We start from the raw sequence: 20,246 nt of genomic DNA, 5'->3' as shown, positions 1-20,246 counted from the left end.
TGTTCGACCAATATATCACCAAGGTCGATGCCAAATATCGGCCGATAAGTTTTTCGAGGTGGGACTATTATTTAGTGGTCGACCTAGGCCACTAGGCTGATATATATATAATAAGATAAGTTTTTCCTGTTTGGCCGATGTGTTCGCAGCTCAACTTTTATTTTGACGGCGCATTTACATTTATGCATTTAGCAGATGCTTTTACATTGCATTCAAGTTACAGTTTCTACATTTTATTAGCTCTTGCTTTCCCTGGGAATCGAACCCATGATCTTGGCGTTGCTAGCGCCATGCTCTACTATTTGAGCTACAGGAAAGCATACAGTGCTCATATTCTCCCTCTTGTTTGCTGTTGTCATTAACAGCTCTGTCTAATAATCAGATAGAACAGTTAAACAAAGGAATTGAAATGTACTCAAAGTACTTTAGCAATTGCTTTTATATTATTAGTAATAGAAAGGCAAACATTATAATATTCGTAATATAAGTATATCAGCATCGGCTGCCAAAAAACCCATATCAGTCGACCACTATACAGCAGTTCTAGTAAAAGGTGCGCATTGGCATGTGACGTGCAAGACGCATTTAGTTAATGAGTCAATATATATTCTAGCTCTTTATGAGTATTGAATATGGTGATTTCCGGTAGGGTGGGTTCATTGATTTTAAGGATGAATTTTTTAACATTGGTTGTTGAACTTCTTTTTCTGATGTCTTCATTTAGTACATTAAATATGGATGGGCAAGGATTGCTTAATGTGTGGGAGTCAGAGTTGAAGTGTGTAAATGCTGTCATGTGTGACAGTCAGTTACAAGCGCATGTCTTTTTAGACATGTTTGTTTATGTGCTACTCTGTACACCAATTTCATTAAAGTGTCACTGGAGAGATATTTGGACATTTGATGTTTTCATTTTATGTCATAGATGAGTTATTTTTCTGTAATATGTAATGTAGTCTGTTTGTACTTGACATTTATTTTTGCTAAACGTGATGATTTTTTCACTAATATAGCTGTGTGTATGTGTCTTTCTGAAAATCTACATGCTTGCACAAGCCTTATTAGTGCACTAAAATGCCTTCATTATCTCATGTGGAACAACAATCAAAAGCTTTTAGCGCAAAAGCTTCTGTGAATAATTTAGACCAGATATTATTTGCTGCAGTTAGCAGAAACAAATTGCTCCCCCTCGAATGACATAAATGGATTTCCTTCATGGAGTCGAGCCGGGAGGGGAGATGGCTGGAGTTGAAGGAGGGGTTGAGAGGATGAGGGCGATGCTCTCTTCTTCACTAATTGGTTTAGACGCCAGCATACAAGACACTCCCAGTTTGGGTGGATCGCTGGATTGCTGGCGGTTGCTGAGTTTATAAGGACAGATTGATATTCATAACTCTTGTTCATAAGCCGACCTCCAAGACCCCAGGTGAGACTTTGCGCTGATTTTGTCTTTGGTGCGACTGGCCACCTGTGTGCATGAGTCAGTTTGTTTTAGGGTGTTATTCTGCATGGGTGTACATCTTTAATTATCATCCCTTACCCTTTTGCATTTTACATGCTTGCACCTGTTATTGTAGTACCACAAGTTGTTGTCATTTTAATTCAGGGGATTTTTTGGTTTGTTTGTTTGTTTGAAAGCTCTTCAGTGCAGGCGTATGGCGGATCAGTACTCTGCAGTAGTTGAGTGGTTTTTGCAGTACATCATTCAGTCAAGATTCACAGGATCAATACAGGCTTATGATAAAGAACCTCCTGCACAAGTAAACTATGCAGACAGTTTTGCAAAGAGGCGAGCTTGGTCTGAATCATATATACTTTAATGAAATATTCAGTTACAAATAGGTTTAATATTTGGACTGTAATGTTAGTAATGCATGCTTTTTCTTGGAGTTAAACCAGTCACAAGACTTTTTTATTATTTAGTTTGTTTGGTTTAGATTCTTCATAGTTTTTTTTTCTTTCTCTCTTTTATCCCACCTCAGGTTGTATTTATACTGACATCAATTAAATCTCTGGATGCCACGTAGTGTCTGTATCAGTGTTTTAGTATTTCTTTTAAAGTACTAAGTATTTTTATTTAGCTTTTTTAAAGGTTTTCAGTTATTTTCATTTTAGTCCTTTTGTTGTTTTTAGTGGGGTTTTTTTGTATTTCTATTTGTTTTTACAATTTTTTGTATTTTAATCATTTTAGTACTTCAACTTAAATGTATTTTTTGTTAGTTTCTAATTTTCATTTAAGTTTGTCATATTTCAGCTATATTTAAATTAATAATTAACAGTAACAACACTATAAGATGATAGGTTACATGAGTTTCACTGGCTTTTCTTTTCTATTGGTAGTTGCTCTGTACTTATTTGCATAAAATTCTTTACTCTTCACAACTTTGTGTTGCTCATGATTCCTCAAATTGCTGTCAGTGTAAATATTCCTGTGTAAATTGGAACAGACAGCACTACAAGCTCACAACCCTATGAATAAATCCTTTTAAATGTTGCTTTATTACAGCCGTTTGCTTTGAATAAGTGATCTAATCATGAACGTGCATTGAGATGCACTGTCACAATGGACACTTTTCACATTTCTGTGTTTCTCAGAAGCAGAAGTCGTCATAGTTGGGTAAACTTCGATGGAGTGAACAAAATCTTCAACAAACATATCATATTATGTGTTCACAATTGCTCCAATAGCAAAAGAAAACCATGTTTATAGGTCAGAAAAGTGGTCAGAAGAGTCAAAGATATCAAATTTGCCTTCCCCACAACTTAACTGTTTTCTGAAATTGCATGCATAGCTAATATAACACAAGGTAATTAACTGTGGAAATGCATTACGGTTTGTGAAAAGGGTGCGTAACAAAATAATTGCTGCTGTAAATGGACATTTTGCAGCTTTTAACAAAGCACTTTTCCCTGGATACACATGAATGGTGTCACTTCCCTCCCAGACGACTTGCAATGCATGTCTGGACGGATGGGTTCCATGCATGAGCCTGGTGTGTGTGTGTGTGTGTTGTATGCCCTCTGGTGTTCCTTCTTACCTGAAGCTCGTAGCACCTGCCTGAACCCACCTGAGTCTTGCTCCTGTGCCATTGTATCTGTCAGGAAAGGGGCGGGACCATCTCTGATTACAAGATGCATGGCCAGAGTTCTCTGCCACTGATAGCACGGACCTGTTTTGTTCCCTCCTCACCTGTGCTATTTAAGGCGATGCCTCAACCCAGCTATCGGCTCAGTCCTGGTCCCAGTTTCCCAAGCCTGCTTGTGCTTGGTGCGTGTATGAGTGAGTGCGTATGACTGGTGGTTGAATCAGACAGGTGCGAGAGCGTCCTTGAAAGTCTGTGAGAGCAGGGTGGTGGGGGAGCAATCATGTTTGCGGGAGGGTACGCGGGGGGGACCGTTGGGCGCCGAAAATCCACTCTCCCCTCCGAAAATCTGCAGATCCCCAAACCAGCGGGGGCAAGCAGCGTGCGGAAGAGCAGTAGTTGCAGCAGCGGAGGCAAGATGCTGTCCATGACCTACAGCGAGAGCATACGGAGCGGCATTAGCCGCTACCACTCGGACCAAGGTCTGAACCAGACGACGAGGCACACGGACCAGGCCGAACTCCAGCGGCTCAGGGAGCAAAGGATCGCTGCTCAGATCAAGAACATGGAAGAATTCCTCAAGATGAATGGCCTGGCACTGGAGGAGTGCGTATCGTACCAGACAGGCATGAAGTACAGGTAAGAAAGAAACCAGGTGGTTGTGTGCACTGGACTTTTAGTTTTTAGGACGTTGTGCATATTGGCCCGCATTTTTGGATTGTAAGTGCACTTGGTTTGCTTTAAATGTAGCTTGGAGTTACCAGGAGGTCAAAGCAACAGGTTGAGTATTGACTGCGGCGCCATTTTTGAAACCGTCGTAGATGGTAGCGATTTTGTATTGCAGGGTCGTGCTGCTTGTGTCCAGTGTAAACAATTGTAGGTTGTTTATGGTTACTATGGGGTAGATTCTGGAGCAACTTTACCATTCACAAGGTGCATGAGAAGAACTAAATACAGGAATATGAGGAAAAATTCCAGCACTACTTGTGATAAGGAGATATTTATTAATAAATATCTCCTTATCACAGGTTGTTTATGGTTGCCAAGCAACTTGGTACACTATGTATGTGTAGTCACAGGTAAATTTTAAATTTCAAAAAGGATAGGAACTTATTTGTAATGGCTAACTATTTTGGGCTTGCTGTTTCAAGTAAAAGGTTAATTGTAAAGCATTTTTGTCTTGAATTTCATAGAGATTACATACAGATCAACTTCAGTGACTGAACTGAAACTTTCAGCATAAATCCAAAGCAGAACTCTGCAGCACTGTGGCTTCAGTGACTGTGGTCCATTTGCTCATTTCCATGCAAGCAGCTCAGGGTTTATTTTCATCAACTAGGTCGCTGGCATATTTGCCCAACAATGAGGGAAGGGCATATCAATCTCTGAGGCGAGGTGGAGGAAAAATTGTGGCATCTCAGCATGTAGCAAGATTGTCTTCCATATTACGGGACTGATGGATTCTCAGTATCCTTGCTCAGGGTTAGGAAATTTATATGGATCTGTGTCAGCTCCCTGTTGCAGAAAAACTCACTCATGCAGAACTATTTACAATTGATGCTGCGTGCATCAGGCAAAAACAGACCTGTCTGAAGTGGAAAAAGTTGTTTTGGCATGACATGTTGAGTTGTTGTTGTGCACTGGATGGTGTTGTCATGTGCTGGTGTTTAGCGGTCTGGTGTTGTGTATCAGGGACAGCAGTCGGTCAGCGCGTCTATTGTGCTTTACTGTAACGCTCGCTCAGCCGAGCGTTAACAGCTGATCTGGTGTCAGTTCTGAGAACAGGGGCTCGCGTTACAAGGCATATGGTGGTTGTCCCGTCATATCGCAACAATGGATCATAGAGCACCTACTCGTGATGAAAATTAGTACCTACCATTTATTGCACCTCCAAGGCCAGCATCTTTCTGGCTGAGATGCAGTAGCTGTATCGGTGACAGGTTTAGTTTATCAACAGTGAATGTTGGGTGCTTGGACACTTTGATGAATCTTCCCTTCAAAATGAAGATTTAAATGATCTTATTAGATGACCTGTTGCCACTAACCACGCAGAGTATCTTCCATCATCCCTTGTTCTTCCATGCAAGCTGTATCCGGGTCAGGCAGAAACATGCATTTCCGATCATACTCATCACTAATTCAAGGATGGAGGAATAGATAGACACTGAAGCTGCGAAAGAGAATGCCGCTCATGCCTTACTGCGTGTCTCCTTAAGCCAGACAATATGGTACTTGTGTAACAATAGTACTTACTAGGTTAACATGGGCAGATCTCTTATCAGTGTGCAGAAGATTGGGCTTTGATTGCAGCACACTTACGATTGACAGTAGCATGTAAACATTTGTCCCAAAATAGGGCTGGGCAATTTTTCAGGTTTTATCGATTCATTTTTCCATGATTTTATTTATCTATTTATTTATTTATTTTAATCACATGTTTGGTTTTTTTAAATATTTACTTTTGGCTTTTTTTTTTGTTTGTTTTGTTTACTTTAGTTATTTAATTCATGCATCTTGTCTGTGCGGACAGGGTGCACAGTGGTATGCAAATACAGACAGGCAGGTTAGACAGCCTATCGTAGTCCTCGGACCGAGAAATATGATTGGACGAACAAATTTAACATATAAACATATAAATATATTTAATCCACTTAACTTATAGTTTGCTATCAGGATGTGGCAGAAACATTCCACCAACATAACAAAAAAAGGTCTGAGCGCATGACAGCACACCTGATGAACTGCTCGCGTGTGACGCGCTCTATAAAGGAGCATAACATAAAACTTATCACTAGTGCCATGTGACTATTCAGTGCAATCTTTCGTGGAATAAAATGAGACAGGCAGTGGAATGGGTTAAGAGACATGAGGTGAACTACTTTTGACTTGAGTGCCGTGTTTTTAGAATGTCATTTCATGTACGAGACATTGCAAAAAATGCAAGTGCGTTGGTTCATTAAGCACATATAGAGAAAGAAACAATGAAAAATGTATTGTTTCATCTTAGCATGATGGTGACTGGCTGAAAAGTCATTTTCTTAGTTTTTTTGCAAAACATTTACTTTAATAGTAGCCTACTGGTATTTTACTTCATTTTGAATTTGAATTGTCTTGACTTTTTGAGTTGACCTCTAAAATGTAGTGTCTGGATTTTGGCTAACACCGTGTGCTAACTGATGCGACACCAAGACACATGATAGAAGGTGTCTTTTCCATGTTAATCAGAGTTTTTGTTCTAACTAGCCACGATGGCGGTGTAAAATTTCTATTTTAGAAACGGTTCCGATTTCCACGACATCGTGGATAGACATGCCATATACAAAATTTGATGGTAAGAAGCTCAGGTACTGATTAGGTGCTTTATTCAAAGTTAATCATGTCTAATGCGAGTTTGAATATCATTTTGCGTGACCTTATAGCCATACTGAAAGCAACAACAGAGAATTTTCCTCAGATCTTGTACATTACAATTGCGAACACAATGTGAACCATCAAGCGTTTTCCATGACAGAGATGGTATCAGTCACTTAGTCAGTACATTTAATGATGATAAAGAGGTTTGATGTTTATAAATGAGATCATAAACTTATCCATTTCATTGCGAGTGCAGTGCGCTTCCAGAGAGAGTCCACACACACACGCATTTGATTGGCTGTGATAGTTGATTGATTCTGTCGCTTTAAGTTGTCGGACACCCAAGTGTCTTGTCGCTGGAATCTTGTCGAGTCATGTGTAGTCAGGACATGGTGTAAGAAATATTTAGCATTTTCCTATTTCTGAACATATAGGATATGTTTAAGACAAGTTTGTACAATAAATCTTTTATGCACAGAAAAGTTGGTTAATAAAGAGAATGTTACCTGAATCTTGTCCTTACATTAAACGGAGTAGTCAAATTGTTAAAAGAAATTGAAAATGAATTTTGTTTTGATCCCAAAATCCCAAATCATAGTACCTGATTTGTATATACTTTTCTTTAAACAGTGAATTATGCACTATTAGTATGTAGTTTTATGCAAGTTTCTACTCTGTTTTGTCAATTACTTTGATCTTCACTGTGTCCTGCGCATTAAAGACTGGTACAGATCCGTTGTCTGTTGTTGTGTTGGAGTTGAAGGTGTATAACCTGACTGTTTAAGGTGATAGTCAGAGCACACTCTCCTCTCCTTGACATGGATCCGTCAGGGCAGCACTCAGCAGAATTAAGTTTGACCCACAAAAGCGATTTCCTTACACCGGTTTAAAAACCACCAAACTGTCAGCATTTGCATTTCAAACTCCAGTTTCCTTACCAGACGTTCTTAGTATGTTTAAAGTGTGTTCAAGGGAAATTTAATCGAACACTACATATTCTCTTAATTCTTCTTGTTTTTTTTGTTTTTTTATTAATAAATCCTAATTTTTAAAAATAAAATTTCATTTTAGATAAACTATTTTTTGACTTGCATTAATAGAATACCAGCTATTGAAATATTTGCAGTTTTGCATGTTGGATTATAACTGGTCTTTTTTTTTTTTTTTTTTTTTTCCTGTTTAAGCATTTATAGTTGCTTTTGCACTTGAAGGATCATGTGACATTTAATTGACATAGCTTAGCCAAACCTAGGTTATCAACACTACTCCTTTGCTGTCTTGCAGGCACTGCCGTTTCCTTCACAAAATGTATGTTTAATTGAAATGTACAACAATATTGCATTATCCAATTTGTGCAGTTTAACACAATTCCTATGCACATATTGGTTTTTCTGTTTCAGTTACACTGTTGTGAATAACTGTTAATGGCCACAGATGCAGTCTTATGGTCAGAGCTTAATAGTTTCCCAGCCATTCACTCTTCCATTATGACTGCACGTAATGACCTTCTGAAATAATTTACAAATGAAATGAGTCTTAATGTGACAGCTATGTAGCACTGCATAGTTGTAATTACCAGATTTGAACACGAGGTGGAGATCCAGTTCTGTGGCGACTGAAGACATGATGTCAGACTCTCTCAGACCAAGATCAGCTTTCTCCCATCCATCACTTCAGGACGTTGATGGATGTCATGTGGCATTAGTGTGACGTCTGTGAAGCAGAGCCGGTCAGATTTCTCAAAGTGATTGAATAATAAAAATAAACTATTGAATATTGACAGATTGACTTCTTTACGTAGTTCTGCAATGCCAGGGATGGCTTACTGGAACAGCCTGTTGTATATCAACATAAGCTATAATTCAAAATAGTGTTTGTGTGTCTGTTGTGCACTTCTTTTGTCAGCCACCAGATGGTGGTGTGTGTAAAGGGCTGATGAATTGACTCAAATTCAGGCTTGTGTGAGGATCACATGTATGCAGATTTATATAATTGTGTTGTTATGCGGTTGTGTGGATATAAATGCCATGTTTGCAGTTTGTGACTGTTATTAGTGGCCTTCTTGATCATTATGCACTCTGGCTGGTTTTTAATGAGCACATGTGCTTTGTTTTTATTCTTACTGGTAAATGAATGAATCTGTATTATTTGAGCCAGCCAAATAATCAAACTGGAATTGATGAGTTCTGCATTGTACCCTGTAGTCTTGTTCCCTCTCTCTCTCTTTTTTTAATTAGTGTAGCTTGCTTCTCTCAGTTTAAATGGCTCTTTTTTCTTGTGTTTCTCTTCTAAACATTGTTCAAGCAACAAAATTGATTATTTTCAGTAGTTAAGGGCTCTTTTCTCGGTTATTTTTTAGCTTGCAAGGTTAAACGCTATAGCTACCATTGCTTCTGTTTTGTGAAGAGACTCTCTTCATGAAAAATAAATGATAGAGATTGTGTTTCACCGAATTCTTATCTTGTGTTTTGTAATGGAAGATGGCTTTTGTTCATGTTTGGTTTTTGGCATATACATGGTTAAATCGCTATTTTAAGTAAAGACATTTCTTTGTTATAAAAGATCTCTATTTTAAATAAATGCTGTTTTTTTTAATCTTAATCTTAAAATATATTAAAATAAAATAAAAAACGTATTTAAAATTCTAAAAATGTTTCTAAGTATTTCTGTTTTTATGGTGCTTTGGTCAAATAAAGAGCTTTGGAGAGCATAAGAGACTTCTTTCAAAAACATTAAACAATCTTTTTAACGGTCGTGTACATTCCTCAGTGATGATGAATATGAAGTCAGACATAATATTGTTACATAAAATTGTCTTGACACCGCATACTCTTCTGTAGGGTTTTGTGACGTATGTTCACATGCCTATGTTGCACTGCTCCTATGGTCTTGGAAGAGATTTAGGCCACATCTTCATCTCTGTCTCAGGAGTGCTAGTGTAGATGCAAAGAGGCCAGCAGAGACATTTCTTAAAACTATTTACTCCTTTTTTGTTTTCTGCCTCTCTAGTCATCATTAGATCACCAAGAAAAATGACACAGCTTCTACTCAACCTTTACATGTGAGGATGACAGCTTGCGTTAGAGCTCTTCAAATGACTTTCTCAGTCCACATGAATATGGCAGCATTATGTAAGAGGGCTTCCCCCAGATCTGTCATCACTATTATGATCCTCAGATAATCTGACATCTTGCTTATCGAGGGGAACATCAGTGGACAGGTTTTGAGTTCCTCTGAAGAGCACACAGGAGCCCCGAGGGGCTGGTACATCGCTCATACGGTTGTCATTTATGTGATTACGTTACACTGTTCCTCATTTAGCAAACAATTTCTTATCCAAACTGACTTACAGTAGGTTTGTACTTTTAATAACCTGGCACTACAGTGGTAACCCGAGTCATATTATGAATACATATTTGTCAAATGTTTATATATCCCATTTTTCATTTTATTTTGATCATGTTGCACAGTTAATCTAGGTATTTCTGTTTTCTGAAAATGTGAATCGTGTTCGCTCACTTAATTAATCAGGTTTAATTTAAAGTAGGAGTGCAATGTATTTAAATAATTATAATTAATAGTACAATATTTTTTAGATATATTTTAAATAATGTTTTAATTTTTTATTACCACGTTTTTTTCACTATTGAATTTGCATAACGTTTTTAGCGTTTTCCAATTACAGGGTTTTCAAATATAAGAGCTTGACAAAGTTTATACATAATTTAACGTTCATTTCCATAGCATAAACAGTGCAGTTCATTTATTTATTTATTATTTTTTTTATTTAATTTAGAAATGAAAATTGTCATTTTTAAGCCTGTATAACTTTTTCTCTTCTGTGGAACACAAAATAAGATATTTTGAAGAATGTGGGTAACCAATAGTGGTCGACCGTTCTCTTGGAAAGCAGGGTGGCCGATGGCCAATATAATTTAATTTCTTTTAATTAATATGTAAGAAATTTGAATTCATTTGAAAATGGATCTAAAAATAAACATGTAAAATCAAAAGCATCGGCCAACAGAAAAACGTAGAAAAATGCCAAATATCGGCCGATATATCGGTCAACCACTAGTAACCAAACAGTTGACTGTAGCCATTGACTTCCATGGTATGCAAAAAAATACTATGAAAGTCAGTGGCTACCGTTAACTGTTTGGTTCCCAACATTCTTCAAAATATCTTTTTTGGGTAACACTTTATTTTAAGGTGTCCTTGTTGCACGTTACATGTACTTACTATTATAATAACAATAAATTATGCATAATTACATGCAAGTAACCCTAAGCCAAACCCTAAACATATAGTAAGTACATGTAGTTTATTATTATCACTCAGTACTAAAATGTATAATTACACTGTAATAAGGACATCGTAAAATAAAGTGTAACCCTTTTTTGTGTTCAGCTAAAGGAAGAAATTCTTTGGAACAACTTGAGGGTGATGACAAGTTTAATTTTTGGGTGAACTATCCCTTTAAGAGTTTATGCAGGTCTTATGTATGATTGATAGTGCTGTAATGCTATTAATGATTAGCTTTCCTAGGATTTAATGTTTTCACATATTGAGGCAGTCAGAAACGTTGTTCTGAATAAAACAAGCCCGATGATGTAACGTCGTTTCAGTGTTCCCGAACAAACCCAGAGGGAATTCTGTCTAACTATACCTCTGATCTCCCATTTTCCTCATGCGTGCTTTAGTGGATTTTGAGATTGAGCACTGATTGTCTCTTCACAGCATTGTTCGCTGCAGTGATCCCTCAGTGTCTTGTTATAAGACACAAAAACAATTGATTTGCAAAGCACTCAATTCTCCATTTAGATGGAATGAAAGTACAAGACCTCTATGTATGTGTGTGCGGATCTCGGGAAGTTTTCGCTGAGCACAGATTCTGCGTGTCAGTTTTAGAGTTGACTGCTGAGAGTCCGGTTATGTGGGCAGGATTCGGCTGGCTGCTGTCAGACTCTCCACCTGTTAGGTGATTGAGTGAAGCCCTCTGGCAAAATTGTGAAACCCTGCCTCTCCAAAGGACATAAAAAATGTTGCGCAGGAGATTCAGCCCCTCATCACAGTCTTTCAGTCATTGTATACTTTCTGGACATGTCAGTCTAGCAATGTCAGCGGGTTTAATAATGATGGATCAGGTCTGTCAGCGAGCCATTATGGGACACCTGTGAAAATGACACTTAATTTGTGGATGTTAATGCTTGTCGCTGTGGCATCTTGCGTGAGGTTGTTAATGTCCCCGTTAATCCCATCTCCGCTTTTCATAAGCGTGTAGGGAGTCATATTCCCTCGATCGCTCTGAATATGAGCTTCTTATGATGTGATATTCACCGAGCAATAATACCCGTAACGGTCTCTTTCACTCCAGGATATTGTGTTGTCAGTGCAGTGTTTGAGGGAACTCAGTAGATTTTTAAGATAAGCTGGAGTTGAGCTCTTAATTAAAGCAAGAAGCCGCTGAGACGGTGACATTAGAGAATGGAGTTTGCAGTTTTACATTAGAGTGAAGTGAGCATGATAAAGAGAGAAGAGGGACTGGGATTTATCTGTAAGACCTTTAATTATCTATACTACGAATCGGTGTTATTTTAGTATCGTGAATTAGATTGATATATTTTCATGAATTGTTTTCATAGCCTGTGTGACTGTCAATTCAATGTCATTCATGTACGTTCATCTACAAATGCTGCTTATTACATTTCAGATGTTATAATTTTGTTGTTTTTGTCCATTTTTAAATGTCTATGTATTTTTTTTTTTTTACTTTTAGTTTAAATTTTTTAGTACTTTAACTTGAACTAAATGAAAATGCGAAATTGAATTAAATTGTTTATTTTTTTTAAATGGGTCATATGATGCGATTTTAAGTTTTCCTTTCTCTTTGGAGTGTTACAAGCTGATTGTGCATAGATAAGATCCCTGAAGTTGCAAATACTGAAGTCTCAAACCCAAAGAGATATTCTGTATAAAAGTTAAGACTTTGCCAGACCCCCCAGAACGGCTTGTTCAAACACGCCCCCACATGTCTACATCACGATGTGGAAATATTTGCATAACACCGCCCAAATGTTCACGCAAAGAAAGAAGGCGTGGTTTCAGTAACCGCAGTATTGTTGATGCAGCCATGACAGGGATCTGTCTAAGGACATTATTAACTGTCTTTACTTTTATTTTGAAAGCTGAAGCTTGCGATTTATGGAAAGGGGCGTTACATTTCCGATGAGTGCTTGTGGTGTTCGGCCAATCACAATGCAATGTGCCTGTTGGCCAATCAGAGCAGACTGCGCTTATTGGAAGGAGGGACTTTGTAGAAAATGAAGAGTTTGAGAGAGGTGGGGCATAGGGGACCTACAATAATGTACAGTATTTGAAAAATAATGCGGTTTTTGAACATTAAAGCATGCCAACATGTTCTGTTACACCAAATACACAAAATGTATACCTCTATGTCAGTCATTTTTTAATAGACAAAGCTTTATCTATTAGCAGCTCAATAACACTACCTTGGTGACATATTGACGTCAGCAGAATTCACATCAACAGTGTTCAATACATAACAGAAATCATATGTCTCGTTTTACAGGAAATATAATCTGCATCTGCAACGTGGTTCTGTCAACTGGCCTGAAATTCTGAAACACTCCCTATACTTATTGTTGAGCTCTGGTCTTTCTCTGCACAGATAAGCTGCTTTAATGTGTTCTCTCCATCACAGGGGTGTGCAAGCACAGCTGTGTGTGTAGCAGCTGTTAGTTAAGCGCGATTAGCATGATTTGCATAATGGTGTTTTCAGTTCACGAGTCAGCGTGTGTGTTCGTTAGTGTGTTTTGATATATGGTATTGCTTGCCAACAACTGGCAAGCCTGCATCTCCAGGTCTCTCCGGAGAATAAAGTGTGTGCGGGATATTGGAATACTCCATCAGGGAATATGTCAGTGTCGCACCAAAGCATCCAATTACTGGCAGGTTCAACAAAATGACACACAGATCCTTGATTTCAACTCTATTTCTTTTTTTTTTTCTTAATGGGCTTCGTAATTTTTCCTACATTTTCTTAGTTTTGCTCAGCTGTTTCTTTTTGGCCCTAATCAGAAAGCAATTTGTTTTCTGCCATTTGGAGGTTCACTAGAGAATGTTTAGCAACTATGAGGATGAAAATCATTATCGGTGGCTGTTTTAATGTCTTGCACAGAAGCAGTAGTTTGATTGTAACCTCTCTCATCTTCACAGCATTGATTGCACGTTTGATGTCTTGGTGTTTTATTGTGTGTCAACAGATACTGATTTGTCCAGGAATGGGTAATATGGATTGGAAGTAGGACTGGATGGTACATTTACATTTATGTATTTTCCAGACATTAAAGGATGTTTTTGCTCATTCTAAAGGATGTTGTTCATCTCTACCAAAATCAAGAGACATAATCACTATATATTTATCAGCCATGATAAATGGCTGATTTATGGTTTCAAACATTGATGTTGGACGGGAAGGCCTGGCTCTGTTCCACTTCATCCCAAAGGTGTTGGGTGGGGTAAAGGTCAGGGTTTTATGCAGGCCAGTCAAGTTCTTCCACACCAAACTCATCCAACCATGTCTTTATGGATCTTGCTTTGTGCACTGGGCACAGTCATGCCTAAATAGAAAAGGACCTTCCCCAAACTATTCTCGAAAAGTTAGCATTTTCCAGAATGTCTTGGTATGGTGAAGCATTAAGATTTCCCTTCACTGGAAATAAGGAGCCCAGCCAAACCCCTAAAAACATTGTTCCTCCTCCAACAAACTTTACAGTTGACAAAGTGCAATCAAGCAGGTGATGTTCTCCTATAATCTGCCCAAACCCAGACTCGCCTATCAGACTACCAAACAGAGAAGTGTGATTCGTCACTCTACAGAACAGGTTTTCACTGCTCCAGAGTCCAGTGGTGACGTGCTTTATACACTCCATCCGACGCTTGGCATTGTGTTGGTAATATGAGGCTGGCATGCAGCTCCTCAGCCTTGGAAACCCATTCCATGAAGCTCCTGCTACACAGTTTTTCTGCTAAAAATGAATGCCAGTGGAAGTTTGTAACTCTTCAGCTGTGGAATCAGCATAGTGTTGGTGACTTTACGCACCATATTCCTCAGCACTCAGTGATTCCGCTCTGTGACTTTATGTGGTCTTCTGCTGGGTTGCTGCTGTTCCTAAATGCTTCCAATTTTCAATAATACCACTTACAGTTGACTGTGTAATGAAATTGAAAGCAGAGATGGAATTTCACAAACTGACTTGTTGCAGAAGTGGCATCCTATCATAGTATCACATTGACTTCACTCAGCTCTTCAGAATGATCTTGTTTTTTTCTTCCAAAATGTTTGTGTGCTTGATTTCATGCATCTATGGCAATGGGATTGATTGAAATGCTCCAATTCAATAATTAAAGGGATAGTTCACCCAAAAATGAAAATTCTGTCATTATTTACTCACCCTCATGTCGTTCCAAACCCGTAAGACCTTCGTTCATCTTGGGAATACAAATTACGATATTTTTGATGAAATCTGAGAGCTCCATAGGCAGCAAGGGTCCTACCACGTTCAAGGCCCAGAAATGTACCAAGAACATTGGCAAAGTAGTCCATGTGACATCAGTGGTTCATCTGGAATTTTATGAGGCTACGAGAATACTTTGTTGGCAAAATAAAACAAAAATAACGACTTTATTCAATAATTCTTCTCCCCTGAGTTACCATCTTTCATTTTTGGGGGAACTATCCCTTTTAAGAGGTATGTCCCAATTCTTTTGTCCATATCGTGTGTACTGTATACACTTTTACTGCAATAATATTTGTGTGGCATAATTATGATCCTTGATGATCATTGGGACTTTGTCTTAAGAGACCCCTTTTAGCCTTTTTACATTTGCATATAATTCACAGACCTGGCCCCACATTCGACCTTTATATGGGTGCTAAATTGCCAATGGTTGTCCACCCACTGTCAGAAAGATGCTAAACAGATTGTGACTATCTTTTCTCTACATCTGACTTCAAACTAATTCCAAAGATAACTAAATGACCCTCAGTACCAGGCCTGGCTGACCAGTGGACTACCCCCCACGATTACAAGACACATAACACAGACATTTTCTTTATTTAGACCATAATTACTCAGTTACAAAGGTATCTGGTATATGCATGTTGTTTGTATGTTTCCTTATTATATTAGCCTAGTGACCACTCGTTATTTGTATTAGTAAGCTCTAAACACTCATATTCAGGTGTATGAATGTATCTCTGGTTTAATATCTGCTAGATGTCTCTTTCTTGATATCAAAATGATCTGCTCTTTATTTCTCAAAGAATGATGTACACTATGTGATCGCGAAATGCATCATACGATTTTACTGTACCGTGGGAAGAATTACACCAATTGAGCAGAACAGTCATAAAACATGCAAATGAGGTGTCAAGTGGGACAAAGAAACACTTTCCTGCTGAAACTATGTGCCTTGTTATTGGTCAAACTAACCAAAATTTGCTACAGAGACGTCTAAAATAATTTATTGAGCTTTTTGCTTAAAATGAATCTTTTTTCTATTTTTCTTGCTAAATTTTCTTATATTTCTCTGAAAATAAGATTTATTTTTTTGGAGATTTACTTATTCCCCTTCTCAATAAGTGTCTTTTTGTAAGGATGTTAAGATATTCTGGAAAACATGCTAACCTTGCAGCAAGACCACACTGTTGTGTTTCTGAGCTATGGCCTTTTCACACACCTAGATTGAGAATAACCAGAGAATCTGGCCCAGAAAGTCTTCCTTGGACACTGTGTGTATGAAAACTTCGGTTGCCATAGAGATTGCACATCCGCCTTCTCAAATTCACAAGGACTGTGACCAGTCAGTGTGGGAAGAAGACATACAGGTTTCTAAATCGGTGAAATGGCACTATACATCAGTTCCATCATGTATTGATCAAGCTCTCTGCATTGTTTCATTGCCGACTTTCACTGTTTCACTGATCCCCCGCTATCACATTTACCAAATCATGAACCAATATCAGCCAACCTGATGAATCGATGTGCTTACTGAGGCATGATGGTTATGAATCGTTTGTTACTTGGCAACTAGAACCCACACAAACAGGTCAAAATACAAGTACTTAAAGCGAGCCGCTTCCCAGATGGCTCTGCTCATCTGCGGAGGGTGTGACAGTGGTGTGGGTTTCACCATGATACTGTACATGCAGATACACAATGTGAGTGAACCGGGCCCCTCGACTTGTTGGGCCTGATATGCTACGTGTTGTATTGTGTCATGGCTCCTAGCGCTCTCAAGCATGGCAGATCCCGGCATCGACTTTCATCTGTATGTATCCCAGATATAAGGCACTGTTGAAATCATCAGGCTCAGTAAATAAGTGGTTTATTGCAGTGGTTATGAACTTTTTATGAGTACTGGATCCCTCTAATATCTCAAACCATCCTCATGGACCCCCCCCCACCTGCAGTGTTTTTGTGTTATCCATTTTTCTTAGTTTATCTGGTGTGTCAGATCCACTGGTAGATGGCCCATCAAGCCGGTCTTGATAACTTTTTTTTTTTTTTTTTGGCAATATATTACCCCAGAAATAATTGTGAGAAATATTATTGTAATTTTATGCCACTGGCTATACAGTGCTATAATGGGTGTAGCTTGGGGGGGTTGATTTAATTCGATTTAAAAAAAAATATTATTTTTAATTTATTTTAATTAATAATATTTTAAACAAAAAGAAAATGCCAAAATATAATCGTTAAAAAAAAGTAAATATGCATAGACCTACTTAAACTTGTCTACTAAACTTATCACAGTCATGTCCATATATCATATTATAAGTCGGTATAGTAATTATCACAACAGGCCTACCTGACCATACCTGACTGCTTTGTTCTCCAAAGAGCTGTTCACACAAATAAAACACACAGTACTGGTTTTGAGGATTATATTAGTGTCAATAACAATAAAATAACGTGCCAGTTTATGATAATAAAAAAAAAAAGTTTGGTCACACTTTTTATATTAGGTGGCCTTAACTACTCTGTACTTATTTATTTTATGTAAGTACAATGTACTTATTGTGTTCATATTGTATTGCAAAACACTTTTGCTGCTATTGAGGTGGGGTACGGGTTAGGTTAGGGTATGGGTAGGTTTAAGGGTGTAAGGGGTAAGGGATAGGTCAACAGTGTAATTACAGATGTAATTACATATAGGTATTTTTGTACTTATATTTTTAATGTAAAAACATGTATGTACACAAAAAATGCATTGTATCGAATGATTGATTTAAAATATTAGTACATAGTAGTTAAGGCCACCTAATATAAAGTGGGACCAAAAGTTTTAACATTTTTGTAATGATTCTACGGACCACTAAGGGTACGCATACCCCTTGGTTGAGAAACACTGGTTTATTGAGTTTAAAAATCACTTTGTGCATTTTTTTCTCCACAAAAACCCATGTTAGGCCCTGCTGTTTGATCTTAAGAGGAGCTGACACAGACAAAGCCTCTTGCTCCACTTGAGTTTTGCATTTTCCAGGGTTGCGTATGGGTGATGGAATTGGCGGCTGAGTTTGAACAAGTGTGGCATGTGAGCCTCCCACTGCTCGCTGCCCACTCGCCCCAACCATCACCGTTTAACTGGAGACATAAAAAGCTATGGATACTGAAGAAGCCTCCCTCTAACCAGTATAGATGTTTTCTTTAAACGCTTTTCCCCTTTCAGTACAGTCAAGAGTCTGGAATGATTGTAGTGGACAAGTTCTGTGGTCTACGGATGGAGACGTACCTGTCTACCATCATTTGCACATCTGTGTTCTTAATTATCTTGCAAAAGGACTAAGGTTAAGTGGCAGGGTCCATAATTAAAATTGAGCAAAATGTTGGGAATTAGGATTTGGAACATCAAGTCAGATTGTAAAAAAGCTAGTCTAATCCTCACTTATTTCAGAGACATGAGAGCGTTAAAGGGATAGTTCCCTTTAAAATGAAAATTCAGTCATTATTTACTCACCCTCGTTTTATTCCAAACTTCAACTAAATTTCTTCTGTGGAACCTAAAAGATGATGCTTTGGATCAGAAATGGATCAATTGTATTTGGGCTTTTTACACCTTTTTTTTTATTTTATTTTTTTTTTGGGGGGGGGGGGGGGGGGATTCATTAAGCGTCTTAGAAAAAACTTATGATGATGTATTTTTAAAGACACAGTTCAACCATAAATTATTTATTTTTTAATCTGTACAATAATGTTAATAGTGTATAATTTAGTTTGACCCTCTTGACTTTCACAGTATGAGCAGAAACATTCTTCACCTTAAGAATCTCATCTTTTTGTGTTTTACTGGTTGGAACAACATGGATGTGAGTAAATCATGGCAGATTTGTCACTTTTAGGGGAACAGTCCCTTCATATAGTGACACAATTATTGGCATTAAGCCACCAAAAAACAAATATGAGGATGTTTTTTTGACATACTGTAGAATTTCACTTGAAAGTTGGAGACCGATTCATATGATGCTGAGAAGAAAAAAAATGGCCTGGTTGACATGCATTTAATTGTACTTTGCATTGTTTTTGCATTGTTTTTAATTCTAGTTTAATGTTCAGTAAGAACTATATGTGCCTGGGGATTTTTCTCAGTTCACCCACTGTTGGCAGAAAGTTAGCATATCATCGACAGATACGTTTCATTATTTTATTTCTGAAAAAGTGTGCACCATCAGCATGCTCTTTGTCTAGTCCTGTGCCCACTCCCAATTACCACTAAATTTCCTTGCTCTGCCAATATTGTTTTCCAGCTTCCCCATGTCGTTCCTGCCCGCATTGATTTCCATAACACAGCTAATTGGTTGCTGCTGTGTGCTTCCTGTCTTTACCACATCACATACTCTGCTGATACTGACGTAATTGGTCAACTGAGCCACTTTTACAAAAGTTTCATGATGCGTGAAATCTTCAGCACATATTAAAGGGTTAAGAGAGCTGTCGTGAATTGAAGGTAATAGTTTGGCTAACATATTCCCCCATGTGCATCTAACAGCTAACAGGAAGGCAGGCAGGCAGGCATGTGAGCTCTAACGATTTAGCAGTTGCATTGTAATGTGCTTCAGCCTCCCCTGGCTTTGATACACATTCAGACCGATCAAGTTGCATAATGAATATTTTACACATGCATGCACTGCATGCATGTATTAAAGATCCTGCCGTGCTCTGGGTGAAATAGTTTTTGCCTGCCCCAGCACTCTGCTCTTTTATTCTTTTGATAATACTCAACAGCTTGAAGTCAGAGTGAAGACCTAATAATGCACTAGGCGCGACGGTGGCATCAGCTGCAAGCTGTACAAATAAACCTCTTGCTCTCAATCTTCTGTCTTATTCTCTATCTATAGTTACAATTTAGAGAATTCTATTGACATAGCAAGAAGTGTACATATGCAACATAGTGCAACAGTTCAGCTCACATTAACAGATTTGGTTCTGGTATTTTCGCTATTCATTTTCTCCATAGGCATTCAAATAGATTTTTAAATAAGCCATCCATCTCAAAGATGATTCACAATTAAAGTACTTCAAACTCAGCCAAAGATAAATACAATACTGTGTATTTAACAAATCGCATAGAATTGATAAAAAATGCCAGTGCAGGAGAAAAGAACTGACTAGGAGTAAATTATTATTATTATTGGAAGTTTATTGCAAAATATATGCACTCAGAGTGCCTTAAATACATCATTTGCAATGCTTTATGGGAATGGCTACCCATTTCTGAGCTCTT

The 20,246-nt window shown here is 38.0% G+C and overlaps 1 protein-coding gene across 3 annotated transcripts in view; it reads left to right on the top strand.

The window, feature by feature from the left end:
• Positions 1-20,246, top strand: part of LOC306856936 (voltage-gated potassium channel subunit beta-2) — a gene marked incomplete at its 5' end in the record, with an annotated part of 119,960 nt that overhangs the window by 61,126 nt on the left and 38,588 nt on the right. The window contains one exon of one of the 3 annotated variants that reach the window (XM_079396495.1): positions 3,367-3,722. The exons of the other annotated variants lie outside the window; for them this stretch is intronic. Within the exon in view, the coding sequence (XP_079252621.1) occupies positions 3,367-3,722 (356 nt within the window). Of the gene's footprint in view, positions 1-3,366; positions 3,723-20,246 lie in introns of those variants that run through there. 3 annotated transcript variants of the gene reach the window in all.

The sequence above is a fragment of the Barbus barbus genome (genome assembly GCF_936440315.1).
Source record: "Barbus barbus genome assembly, chromosome: 37".
In the NCBI taxonomy this organism is placed as follows: Eukaryota; Metazoa; Chordata; class Actinopteri; order Cypriniformes; family Cyprinidae; genus Barbus; species Barbus barbus.
The sequence above is the reverse complement of the archived record's forward strand: the minus strand, read 5'-3'. Positions and strand labels throughout refer to the sequence as shown.